At 52.7% G+C, this 12500-nt stretch overlaps 1 protein-coding gene across 1 annotated transcript in view; it reads right to left on the bottom strand.

Annotated features, from left to right (window-relative positions):
* Positions 1-12500, bottom strand: part of LOC311312094 (carboxyl-terminal PDZ ligand of neuronal nitric oxide synthase protein) — a gene marked incomplete at its 3' end in the record, with an annotated part of 45294 nt that overhangs the window by 16020 nt on the left and 16774 nt on the right. Inside the window, exons 3-8 of the mRNA XM_084441963.1 lie at positions 6792-6884; positions 6467-6525; positions 5037-5145; positions 4465-4606; positions 4163-4320; positions 337-633 (exon numbers count right to left, since the gene is read on the bottom strand). Coding sequence (XP_084298089.1) covers positions 337-633; positions 4163-4320; positions 4465-4606; positions 5037-5145; positions 6467-6525; positions 6792-6884 — 858 coding nt within the window. The remainder of the gene's footprint in view (positions 1-336; positions 634-4162; positions 4321-4464; positions 4607-5036; positions 5146-6466; positions 6526-6791; positions 6885-12500) is intronic.

The raw sequence follows: 12500 nt of genomic DNA, 5'->3' as shown, positions 1-12500 counted from the left end.
TGTGTGTGTGTGTGTGTGTGTGTGTGTGCGTGCGTGCGCGCATATGTGTGTGTGAGGTCATCTCTCCAGGACAGTAAACACAGTTTGCATGCAGCTGTGTCTCACTGTGATGGACAGACACCTCACTACTATAAACAGATGGTCTGGGTACATTCAACAGTGTGTGTGTGTGTGTGTGGGGGGGGGGGTCTCACCTGTGCCATGGCCACCTGTGTGTGTGTGTGGGGGGGGGGGGGGGGAGGGGTGGGGGGGGGCTCACTTGTGCCACAGCCACCTGTGTGTGTGTGTGTGTGTCACAGCCACCTGTGTGTGTGTGTGTGTGTGTGTGTGTCTTACCTGTGCCACGGCCACCTGTGTGTGTTGCTGCTGCTGCTGCAGCTGTTGCTGGAGCAGCTGGACGTAGTGCTGGGCAGCCAGGGGGGTGAGGGAGGAAGAGGAGGGGACGTAGTGCCGGGCGGCCAGGGGGGTGAGGGAGGAAGAGGAGGGGACGTAGTGCTGGGCGGCCAGGGGGGTGAGGGAGGAAGAGGAGGGGACGTAGTGCTGGGCGGCCAGGGGGGTGAGGGAGGAAGAGGAATGGCCGCTGGGACTGACACTGAAGGGCGTCACCGTGTAGACCGAGAGACTCTCAAAGTCCTGAAAACACACACACACACACACCTTACAATACAATATAACACACTCAATGCAAAATATAAAAATATTTAAGACGGTGGAGCCATTGACACTATGTCCTCCCTGTGATACAAGAACCAGTATGTGTGTGTGTGTGTGTGTGTGTGTGACACCACTTTTTTAGGAACAAGTGCCAGGAACTGTGACTGTGATGAAGAGACAGGTCGTGGACAACTCCCCCGGGAGTGAGTGACCTGTTCTCGTTCTCTCTCGGTCTCCCTCCATCGACATAAGCCTATTAGCCTACGGTAGCTAGCTCTCTCTCTCTGCCCCCTCCGTCTCTCTCTCCATCCCTCCATCCCCCGCTAGTCCCCTCCACCGGCCAGGGACGGCTGATCACTGCGGTCGCGGCCGAGAGAGAGAGAGAGAGAGAGAGAGAGAGAGAGAGAGAGAGAGAGAGAGAGAGAGGGAGGAGGAGAGCTAGCTGGCTAACTAGCATCCCCCTGAGCTCATCCCAGAGGGTTGATGAGTCAGAGCTGTGCCTTCGGGACAATCAGTGGCCTGCGTGTGCGTTCGCGCGCGTGTGTGTTTCTACCGGCAGTCATGTGTGATGTGGGTAGAGACGGGCATCTTCTGCTAAGCAGCTTTACTCTGCCTCCACGTCTCCACTCGTCCAGAGGGGATGAGAGAGAGAGGTTGTGTGTGTGTGGGTGTGTATTATCCTTGAGAGCTGCGTTCACCAGATGAGAGAGGAGTGTACCGTGTGTGTGTGCGTGTGTGTGTGTAAGAGAGACACATTTAGAGAGGGGCGAGGGGGGGTTAAGAGAGAGTACAGAAGCCAGTGCTACTCTTTTCCTGAGATCATTTTCCAGACTTTTCCATGACATCCTTCATGCACACGCAGAAAGGTGTGTGTGAAAATGTGCTTTTTTTGGGTGTGTATGGGGGGGGGGTCATTCTGTTATTACCACCGCCATAAGAATAGCCATGCCCACTGTTCGTACTATGCCCTAACCCAAACCACAACCTTAACCCTAACCCCTGACGCATAGCCAGACCTAGTCTGACTCAACGGATGTAGGTTTTGGGGATAAGCTTTGTCACTCGTTTATTACTGCCCGATTCATGTGGTCGGCCAATCAGTGGCGATGGGAGATTCTCACAGACTATGCAACGACAACAACCTAGCAACCATTTTCCATGTGTTTTCCATGGCTGGAAACTGGTCAGCTGTTTTCCAGGTTTTCCAGCACTCGTGGGAATCCTGTCAGTGTAACGGTCACATCTGACCACTAGAGGGAGCCCTAACACAGTAGGAGACACAAGAGAGTTTGGGTCGGTATGTATCCTCTGGGCGGAGAATGTTTGGGAGTTCGGTACTGAGGCGGGGAGCAAAGCGTCCACGGTAGCGTCCAGATCCGACTCAACTTCAAATGACTTCCTACGGTAAGCTGCCGTGGCGCCAGAGTGAGCGGGGAGGGGGAAGTCCGTCTCGCCGCCAGGCGAGGTGTTGTTTTACGAGGCTCGGAGCTCACCCCCCCCCCCCCTCTCTGTCTGCTCCTCTGTCATTAAACTATGTTCTCTCTTTCTCCGCCACTGCTTTCTGTATCCCTCCCATCATCATTCTCCTTCTTTCTGTCTATATCCCTCCCTCTCTCCTTCTCCTCCTCTCTGCCCCCCCCCCCCAAACGCTCTTATCTCCATGGAGCAGATGTGAGTGAGCCCCTCAGCGGGATTAGGGAAGCTTCCTCCCAGAACCTAAGATGGCGTTCCCGCTTCTCAGCGGTTTTGGGATTAGGGTGGTCTCCCCTCCCATCGGTGGAGTTCCTGTTCCTCCCTTCGCCTCCTCCTCCACCCCGGGAGGAGAGAGGCGTCCCGTCGCTGTCACACTGAATGTTCTAAAAACCCGTGATGCGTCTCCGGGACCCGGCGGCGCCGCCCGACAGAAAACGCCCGTCCGTCCGCCTCCGGGTGGGCGTGCCGCCGGCACAACGCTCGCTCTCTATTTCTTCCCCCCCTCTCTCTCTCTCACTGTCAGAGAGCCCTGAGTGGGCGGAGCCAACATCAGTCCGGGTACCAGTGCTGAGGGGGAGAGTGTGTGTCTACAGAGCAGAGTCTATAGAGAGAGACACACACAGCACAGCAGTACTGGACAGCAGAGTGCAACAGTTCAAGCAGGAACGTGTGTGTGTGTGTGTGTGTGTGTGTGTGTGTGCTATTGCTACCTCCTTCCTGGCCAGCTGCTACTGTGAAGAGAACTGTCTCTGTCACTGAGATATTCCGCCATATGTGTGTGTGTGGGGGGGGGGGGGGGATGTGTGTGTATGTGTGTTTGTATGGGTGTATGGGTGTTTCTCTGGACTCTGTGTGTGTGTGTTGTGCATAACACAACAATGAACGTTTCACCCTCATGGCTTTCATCAGTGTTGTACATGGCAAGACAGGAAGTACTCTTAAATAGAGGAACCGCTTCAACTGTCCCTCTCCGCTAGCCTCGTGAGACCATCCTGATCTCGCGAGCTCCCATTCAGTTTCACTCCGCAGATCAGTCTGGACTTCCCCCTGTCTCGAATGATTATTCTTTGATTACGTTTTGACCGGGCCAATCAGGGACTGTGTTTTGACTGTTGCTCTGCCTCCCCCAGTAGAACGTAGCCCTTCATTGGTTCCCGTAGTTGATGGGCGAAAATGCAGAAAATGCAGCCCGCTGGCAAAACAGTCTCCCGAAGTGACGAGCAGTAACATTAACGTTAGTAGAATAAACACCGCTCCGAGTTTCTCGGAGGAAAAGACGTTTTCGCCGTTCTTCCGACTGGATTTGGCAAAACTTTTACTACACTGATTGGTTGAAGGAGTTAGTCTGTCCAGAGGAGAAATCCAGCCCACAGTAATCGTTCGAGATAGGGGGAAGAATGTTCCAGACTGATCTGAGTGAAACCGAATGTGCGGTCGCTAGATCAGGATGGTCTCACGAGGCTCTCACTCAGCAGAACTGTTCTGTGTCATCCTCTCTTTAAAGGCTGTTTCAATACCCTGAAACCTCAAAGAACACCCATCATGGCCCGCGGCACTAAAATGTCCGCCGCAGCGGATTTTTCATCCTACTTTTATGCTCAGATATCCTTTCAGTTCCCTTTTAGTTTTACCGACATATCATAACACACTCTCCGGTAGCGAGACTTTGAAGTGCTGAAGGCCATGATGTGTGTTCCTTGAGGTTTCAGGATATTGAAACAGCCTTAAAACAAGGGAGGAGGCGACAGAGGCGATACTCCTGCAGAGAGAAGCTTTTCCCAGACAGTTGAAGGGGGTGCACCCGGGTTCCTCTATCGAAGTCTTCCTGTCTTTGCCGTGTACGACGCTGATGAAAGCCTCGAGGCTGAAACGCTCGTCGTCGCGTCACGCTCCCCGTGACGCCGAGCGATAAATAATCTTTACGGATATTTCTGTGAGCGCCGCTGTCCTCGCCGCCGCCGTGCGGAAACCCTTCTGGGCCGTGCGCCCGACAAGACGGGATTGTCCGAGTGGTTGCGCTCGCGTGCGGCCTCACCATGATGGTTTGTCCGGGCTTGACCATTTTGAGATCCGCCAGGCTCTCCAGGATCTCGCTGACCGCCTGCTCGCACAGTGACTCCCTGACAGGGGGCTCCGCCTCCCCCCTGCCACCCTCCTCCTCCTCCTCACTCTCCGCTCCCGTCAGCTGGCGACCTGGGACCACACACACACACACACACACGTACAGTACGCACACATTAGTGAAAAGATATGTGAGTATGTGCGGCTGTGTTGCTGTGTGTGCATGTGACTGTGTGTTTGTGTGTGTGTGTGTGTGTGTGTGTGTCAGGCTCTCACCCTCAGCGGGGGCCTCCTCTGTGGACTGGTCACTCTCTCCGTCCGCCTGTCCGTCTGCGTCCTGCTGGGCGAACTGCAGACTGAGCTTGTGACACACCTCAAACGCCTGGCCAATCGTCCTCACCATACGCATGGCCTGAGTCTGAGAGAGGGGAGAGACAGACACACACACACACACACACACACATACACACACAGACATACACGGAGAGAATGAAGAGAGAGCGAGAAAAAAAGATGACGTTGAAAGATGAGACTTTGAATTTAATTCAACTACACTAGCCGCTGTGAGACACTCCACAGCAATATAACGACAATTAATTATCTGAGACAGCAAGAGACAGAGACAGCACTCAGCTTGAAAGAGAGGACACTGTAGAGGAGTAAAGAAAGAGAGAGAGAGAGAGAGACAGAGAGAGACAGAGAGAGACAGAGAGAGACAGAGAGAGAGAGAGAGAGAGACAGAGAGAGAGAGAGAGAGAGAGAGAGAGAGACAGAGAGAGAGATAGGGGGGGGGGGGGGGGGGTCCAGGCCTTTCGTCTGGGAGGTGTAGGTAGGCTGGTCTCTCTCACCTTCTTCTTGGACTTGAAGACGTTGCACCTGAAGGAGTTACTGGAGCCGTCTCTGGCGATGTAGCTGAAGATCTTTAGATCTTGCGAGTCGTGGGACACGTAGAAGATCCTGGAAGAATCCCAGATTGCAGCTAGACATCAGTCTCTCCCAGTTGAGCTAAAATAAGCCTCCATTAAGCCCGTTTGATAAATGTTTTGCATAATGAGTTATTTAAGCAGATCAGAGCAGTGTGTGTCTGTAGCCAACTCATAGGTGCCTGTCCTGCTAAATGATTAAAGGTCTGGTATGATAAGAACTGGAGTTATCTAGAGCATGAAGGAGACTGGGAGCAAAGCGGAGATGTTCTACACAACTACGCAGACAAAGTACTGTGTGTTCATATTTAATTAATGTACAGATATGCACAGTTAAAGCATTGTTTATAGCTGTGACATAACCGACCGACGTTACGGGTTCCGTGGGCGTTGTTTTTCAGACGTTTCCCCGGTTCCTAGCTATGGAGCTATCTGGGGGTGAGGTTCTGCGAAGCTGAAGCAGGCATGTCACCAGCCTCTGTCTTTGTCCCTGCGCCAGATAGGATCTAGAGCCCAAGGTCAGGCCACACCCCCCCCTCCCCCCTGCCCCAAGACTGCTGCAGGACTATAAACCATGTCTTTTAGGAACACACGGAGCGTGCTCAGAGCTAAGCTGCGAAAACACTGCAGAGGTAACCGGGCCGTAGACGACTACTCGTCTCTATGTCGGACTCCGAGCGCACACACCCACGTGCACACCCACGCGCACAAACGCCCACACACACGCTGCACGTGCCAAATGAGATCCGCCCACAGGGAAATGCATTATTTACTGTACGCACCCTTACGAGACCTTACGGGAACGCACCCAGAAAAGTCACACGGGCGCGCGTGATTTGATTACACACACACGACACACAAGCTCGCTGGACATTCCACATTAGCGCAGAGTTCATCCGAGGGTTAGTCGCTCACGTCTACAACATCAACGGGAGCGTTAACCGTGGTCGAAGGGGACACTGGCGCTCATATCGTACTCCAGCTCCCTTTCAGAGGCTTAGGGGACACGTGCCACCCCGTCCGTCACCCCGGCTGTGACGCAACCAGGCCACCCTCCTCTGTGGGATCGGGGACATCCCCGGGGAGCCGCGCGCTCTACGGGCGACACGCGTGACCCGTGGATAATTCATGTGTTCCCTACGCACGTGGATCTCGCTCCCGGTGAGTGTGACTGCGCTCGGCGCCCGTTCCCGGCGCACCGTCTCTCCGCCCGGGCTGGGCGAGGCCGGAGGCGACCGCCGTTCGGAGGGGAGGAGCCGTGGTAAGAGGACCGGGAGAGGGCGCCTAGCTACTGTCGGCGTTCTCCGCTTCCTGTACGGCAGGGGGAAAGGTCAGAGACCTTAGGCGAGGCGTACCTGTAGATGGGGTCGTGCATGACCAGCATCTTGCTCTCGTCCCAGGTCCACTCTTTTCTCTGGAGGGGAGGGGGGGGGGGGGGAGATGGGCAGAACATCAACAACCACGACGTCACCTCACACATCAACGGTTCCGTCGAAAGATCGGCACAAGCAGTTCACAGCTTGGACATGATGATGATGATGATGATGGTGGAATGAAGAGTTTCAGGTGGATTTGAGAACATCATCCGTGATATCTAAGTACAGTATGTGTGTGGCGGCGACCTGCGTGGTCCCTGCGCTCTCTGATTGGTTGGTCATTCCGTGATTGGTCCAGCCTTACCTTCTGCTTCTTCCTGAGGACGACCTTGACTCCGTCCACCGACACTATGATGCTGACCTTCTTCTTCTTTATGCTCTTGGCCTTAAATTCATACTGAGGAACACAGAAGCACAAACAGCAGACGGGTTAGCTAGCGTAACTCTGGGGACGAGCGCCGTCAACAAAGGCGCGGTCAGACAGAGAGCTTCGTCCGAAACGTTTCTCGGGAGGCCCTTCGTGTTCAGGGCAGCGCGACGAAGTGTCGTCTTGAACCAGAACCAGAACCCCCACACACACACCCACCTCAACCAGAACCCCCTCCCCTCCCCACACACACACACACACCTCGACCCGGCCCCCCTTCCCCTGAGCCCTCCCCTCCCCCCCACACACACACCCACCTCAACCAGAACCCCCCCCCCCCCCCCCCACACACACACACATACCTCGACCCGGCCCCCCTTCCCCTGCGCCCCCCCCCCCCACACACACACACACATACCTCAACCCGGCCCCCCTTCCCCTGAGCCCTGCCCCCCCTCGTCCCCCCCCGCCGTCCCTAGCACAGCGACGGGAGCCTCGTCAATCCCTCTCGTGTCCGGCGGGCTGACAGGGTGAGAGAAGACGATCTCCCCTGGGCTAAGCTCTCTGGCCCCGGGCCCTACGTGAGCGGGGAGAGAAACACCACAGAACACGGCCGGAATATCACCCACCCTGCCTGACTACTGCTGAGAGAGAGAGAGAGAGAGAGAGAGAGAGACCTAGAGAGAGAGAGAGAGAGAGAGAGAGAGAGAGAGAGAGAGAGAGAGAGAGAGAGAAAACAGAGATCTAGAGAGAGAGAGAGAGAGAGAGAGAGAGACCTAGAGAGAGAGAGAGAGAGAGAGAGAGACATACAGTAGAAAGAGAGAGAGAAAGATAGAGAGAGACATAGAGAGAGAGAGACAGAGAGAGAGAGAGAAAACAGAGAGACCTAGAGAGAGAGAGAGAGAGAGAGAGAGAGAGCGAGAGAGAGACATACAGTAGAGAGAGAGAGAGAGAGAGAGACATACAGTAGAGAGAGAGAGAAAGAGAAAGACAGAGAGAGAAAACAGAGAGACCTAGAGAGAGAGAGACATACAGTAGAGAGAGAGAGAGAGAGAGAGAGAGAGAGAGACATACAGTAGAGAGAGAGAGAGAGAAAGAGAAAGACAGAGAGAGACAGAGAGAGAGAGAGACATTGTGGGCCATTGTTGAAATTTTTGAGTTCAATTGTTTAAAGTACCAGGCTACGTATTGATGTTTTGGCTGGCTGCAGCTAACGGCTGTGTTGGCGGTGTTGTGTTTTCTGGGCGGCTGGTTCTGGTTCTGCCGGGCGCCGCTGCCCTCCCCCAGGCGCTGACGGGAGGGCAGGGGGGGAGATTAGCCGCCCCCAGACACCCACAGGCTTCCAGAAACATCCGTACGTCCCTGTAGGAGGGATGATGACTCGTCTGTCTCCATGGGGCGCTTTGGGCTGGTTGGGGCGGGGAGGTCTATCACCACACCCCCCTGTCCCCAGGTGAACCACAGAGTGGACACAGACGTGCTCACACGCGTCCTCCTGTGTATTTCAGAGAGTGTGTGTGTGTGTGTGTGTGTGTGTGTGCCGGAAGAGGCACGGGGGGGCGAGGAGAGGACAGGGACGCAACGGCTTCCCGCGCGTGGCGACCCTCTGAGGTAGGCTGCCCAGAGCGCCATGGGGGTACTGTAAGCCTCTGCGTCGTCATTAGTAATTAGTGTGTGTGTGTGTGTGTGTGTGTGAGAGAGAGCATAACAGTCTGTTCAGTTGTGAAGTTACATTGCAGTGGGAGAATGTGAACCAATGTACTTCTTAGTAAACACTTAACGTGTTTTCTTTCACTCCCTGTGTGTGTGTGTGTGTGTGTGTGTGTGTGTGTGTGTGTGTGTGCGTGTGTGTGTGTGTGTGTGTGTGCGTGTCCCTGCTCTGCTCAGGCTCTGTGGTGATTAAAGATTGAGAGCCTAATTACCCAGCGCTGTGAGAGCTAATTGCCGATGGGGAGACAGAGGAAAGAGATGACAGGATGAAAGGAGGACAGAAAGAGAGGGAGAGAGAGAGAGAGAGATGAAACAGGGAGGTGCGAGGTTCTTGCAATGAAGAAAACCAACGTGGGATTTGAAGCGTCGAAAATCACAGGTTTATTGTACAGGTTTCAGTATAATAGTTCAGATAATTGCCTTAACAGAAACCTGGTTGACAAGTGAGAAAGTGTCCCTATTTAACATCCAGGGATACAATCGTATTCCTTGTTACAGATTAGACAGGATTGGTGTTGGTGTATCCTTGCAAGATTAACAAGAGAGAATTTTCTCTTAGCCTTGACCTAGCAACTTCTCTAGGCCAGGAAGTGGAAGCTATATTCATTGAACTTACTACAGCTGTTCTGAAGACCAGTGCTATTATTGGTTGCATTTATAGGCCCCCAAATCTCAACCCTAATTCATTTATTAATTGTCTAACTACTTCCCTGAGTAAAATCTCATCAGAGAAGAAGTCATGTTATCTGTTGGGTGACTTGAATATAAATCTTATGCACCCCCAATCCTGTGCTTTTGCTGACCATCTGAATGCCTCTGCCTTTTACCCTCTCATCACCAAACCTACAAGAATTATGTTTCTAATGTTCTTAGCCGGTAGACAAACATACTCCAGGAGCTTGCTCGATCGCCTTGTTGAGAGGGGTCAGGGAAGAATGTTTACAGCTCACTTATCTGGCCCCCGGGTGATACTGTTCTTTTGCTTCCCTCTGGAATATGTAGGGGTGGGACGTATGCTCACCTCCCTTGTTCTCTGTAAAGCGCATTGTGTTGCCTCTGGGTATGAAATGCGCTATACAAATAAAGCTTTGATTGATTGATTGAGATACAAATAGAACTCTTATTGATAACATACTCACCAACTCAACTGATGACCCGGGGTATCTGGTGTCCTGCTTGCTGATCTTTCTGACCTCTCACCTCCCCCTGTTCTATTGAACACATACTCTTATAGAAGCTTTTGTCAATCTAACATAGAAAAGTTCATCCTGTCGCTGAATGAAAGTTCATGGCATTCGGTGGAGATGGAGGGAGATGCCCAGAAAGCATATGATATATTTTTTGAATTATTTTCTAAACTCTTTGATATTGCATTCCTCTACCAGAATACAAAACTGTGCCCAAAAAAATCTATGTCTTGGCTCACTAAAGGGTTAAAGAACTCCATGAGAAAAAAGTATAAACTTTACAAAGCATACCTTACCAACCCATCTCCTTTGAATTTTAAGTTTTCTTACAGGAATAAACTTAATAGTAATAATATGAAAACAACTTGGTCAATAATTAATGAGATTATGAATACTCCTTCCAATAAAATATTATGTGATGAATTTCTTTGGGGACTTTTTTATGTCTGCGTCACTGAGGAAACAATGGTATTGTATTGTAGTAATTTCAGCCAGGTATGAAAATTGTATATTTTCGTTGCTTAGCGCAAACATAATAAAACGTAAAAATATTCAGACGTTAATGTGCTTGCATCGTTCTCCCGGTTTCCTTCTAAACAACGGAGAGCGAACAGGATCTCGTGGCGCGTTCCCTCGCCGAGCTCCGCCTGTCAAAACGTCCGGTACCAGAACTGTTAATCTGTCTGAAAAATGCTTGAAAGTGGACGCGAACTCGCTCAGCGGGATTTCTGAAACCTCTCAGAGAGACGCGCAGTCAGCGTGTGAGAATGAAACCTTCCACATCTGGTACATCTGACCAAAAAACACCAATATATTGAGCTCACTGTAGTCTGCGTGTCAGCATATTCCCTAACTAGCACGGCCACTTAAAACCCCTCCACGGCCAACCCCAGTGATATTATATGAGGGGGCACACTTCAGGGGGGAAGCTCCCGTGTGTGTTTTGGCTCGTGTGCAACTTCAGAGAACACCCACACACACACACCCACGCAGCTCAGATCTCCTCACTAATGGATATGGATGGGGCTAAATGTTCGGTCCGATCCGTCTCTACCGGACGGCCATGCGCGGTCCCCGTCAGCGTTTTCACCGAGTAATCAATTAGGACGGTGGCGACCGTGTGGGTGAGGAGTGACGATGGAGCCGAGCGGCGCGGAGGAGGATGATTGGTGGAGCTGCCTCCAGGTGCCCACGCCTGATCCTGTATGCAGCACGAGGGCCCGGCGCAGCCCCTAATAGCACTCAGCCATATGAAGGCCTGGGCAGCATCTCAGCCTTATACAGAACCCTGTCAGGTCTCTGCTCACACACACGCACACACACACACACACACACACACACACACACACACACACACACACACACACACTGAGTGACAGGCGGAAAGATGAATGGATGGATGGTTGGTTGGATGGATGGAGGGAGGGATGGAAGGATGGATAGGTGTCCACACACACACACACACACACACACACACACACACTGAGTGACAGGCGGAAAGATGAATGGATGGATGGTTGGATGGAGGGAGGGAGGGAGGGAAGGATGGATAAGTGTGTCCAGCAGTGATGGATCAGTCAGGGGTGTCTAGCTAATCAAGGAGACAGCCACAGGTTACGGCATCAGACAGAAGGAGACATTTTCATTTTGAAAGCTGATCACTAGAACACGGTTCTTTTATTCACTGAGGAGAAGGAGAGCATACAGGGCGCCCAGCGGCAGGTTTCTGGAAGAAGAGACTCTCTGGCAGGAAAAAGCTAATCAAGCGCAAAGCCTAGTGTGCCAGCAGCCGTTAAAATTCTACAAAATCATAAAAGTGGAGGAGAGCATTTTCACCGCTCACTTTCTCTCAATCCTGAATCATCAAAATTGAGGCCAGGGACTGTCTTAATAATTTACTTTAAAAAGGCTCCTGTTCCCATGAATAATGATTTCTAACCCATGGACTTAAAGTTACCACTCCGCGCTGAAAATACAATTCGTAGCCCATGCGGGATTCAAACCGGCAACCTTGCGGACTGAAACTGTGGTATGAATGATGTACAGTATCATCTGCTCCAGTCGCTCCTGTTGCCCCCGGGGCCAGCCAGCCTGAATGACCGGGGGCTGTTCATTCCCCAGGGGGCCCTCTGCTGGTGACCCCAGGCCACAGCCTCCCTGACCTCTGACCACAAAACACACTTGGGCCCTCCCAGCAGCACCGCCGCCAACGTCCCCGCGGGCCGGAAAACACGCGTGCGCCGGTCTGCCCCGATCCACTTACACAAACACCGTCTGAAGGACGAGGTCGCGACCGGTCTCAGTCCCGCGGTCTCGATACCCTCCTGACCAGAGGATGTTCCCAGAACGCTCGTCAGCAGCCGCTAACGTCCGCAAAACGTCCGCAAAACGTCAGCGGAATGATCTGAAGGAGTTCAGGACCGCGGTCTCACAAACCGACAAAAACCTACAAAAATCGACAAAAACAAACCTACTCTAACATCTTGCCGGCCCTAACTGCCCTCACATACCGGAGAAACACACACTTTCGCCCGGCACCTCTCTCTCACCCGGTAAAGTCCCGCCTGGCACCTCTCTCTCACCCGGTAAAGTCCCGCCTGGCACCTCTCTCTCACCCGGTAAAGTCCCGACATCTGCAGGTGTGGTTCATGGTTGACCTCAGGCGCCCCGGAGTCAGAGGGCAAGGTCAGAGCGCAGCCTGCAGGAGGACTCTGGAGGACTGTGTGGAACAGCGTCCTCATGATCAACC

Source organism: Borostomias antarcticus (assembly GCF_949987555.1).
Source record: "Borostomias antarcticus genome assembly, chromosome: 8".
NCBI classification, from domain to species: domain Eukaryota; kingdom Metazoa; phylum Chordata; class Actinopteri; order Stomiiformes; family Stomiidae; genus Borostomias; species Borostomias antarcticus.
Note: the sequence above shows the minus strand (reverse complement) of the source record. Positions and strands in the feature narration are given on the sequence as shown.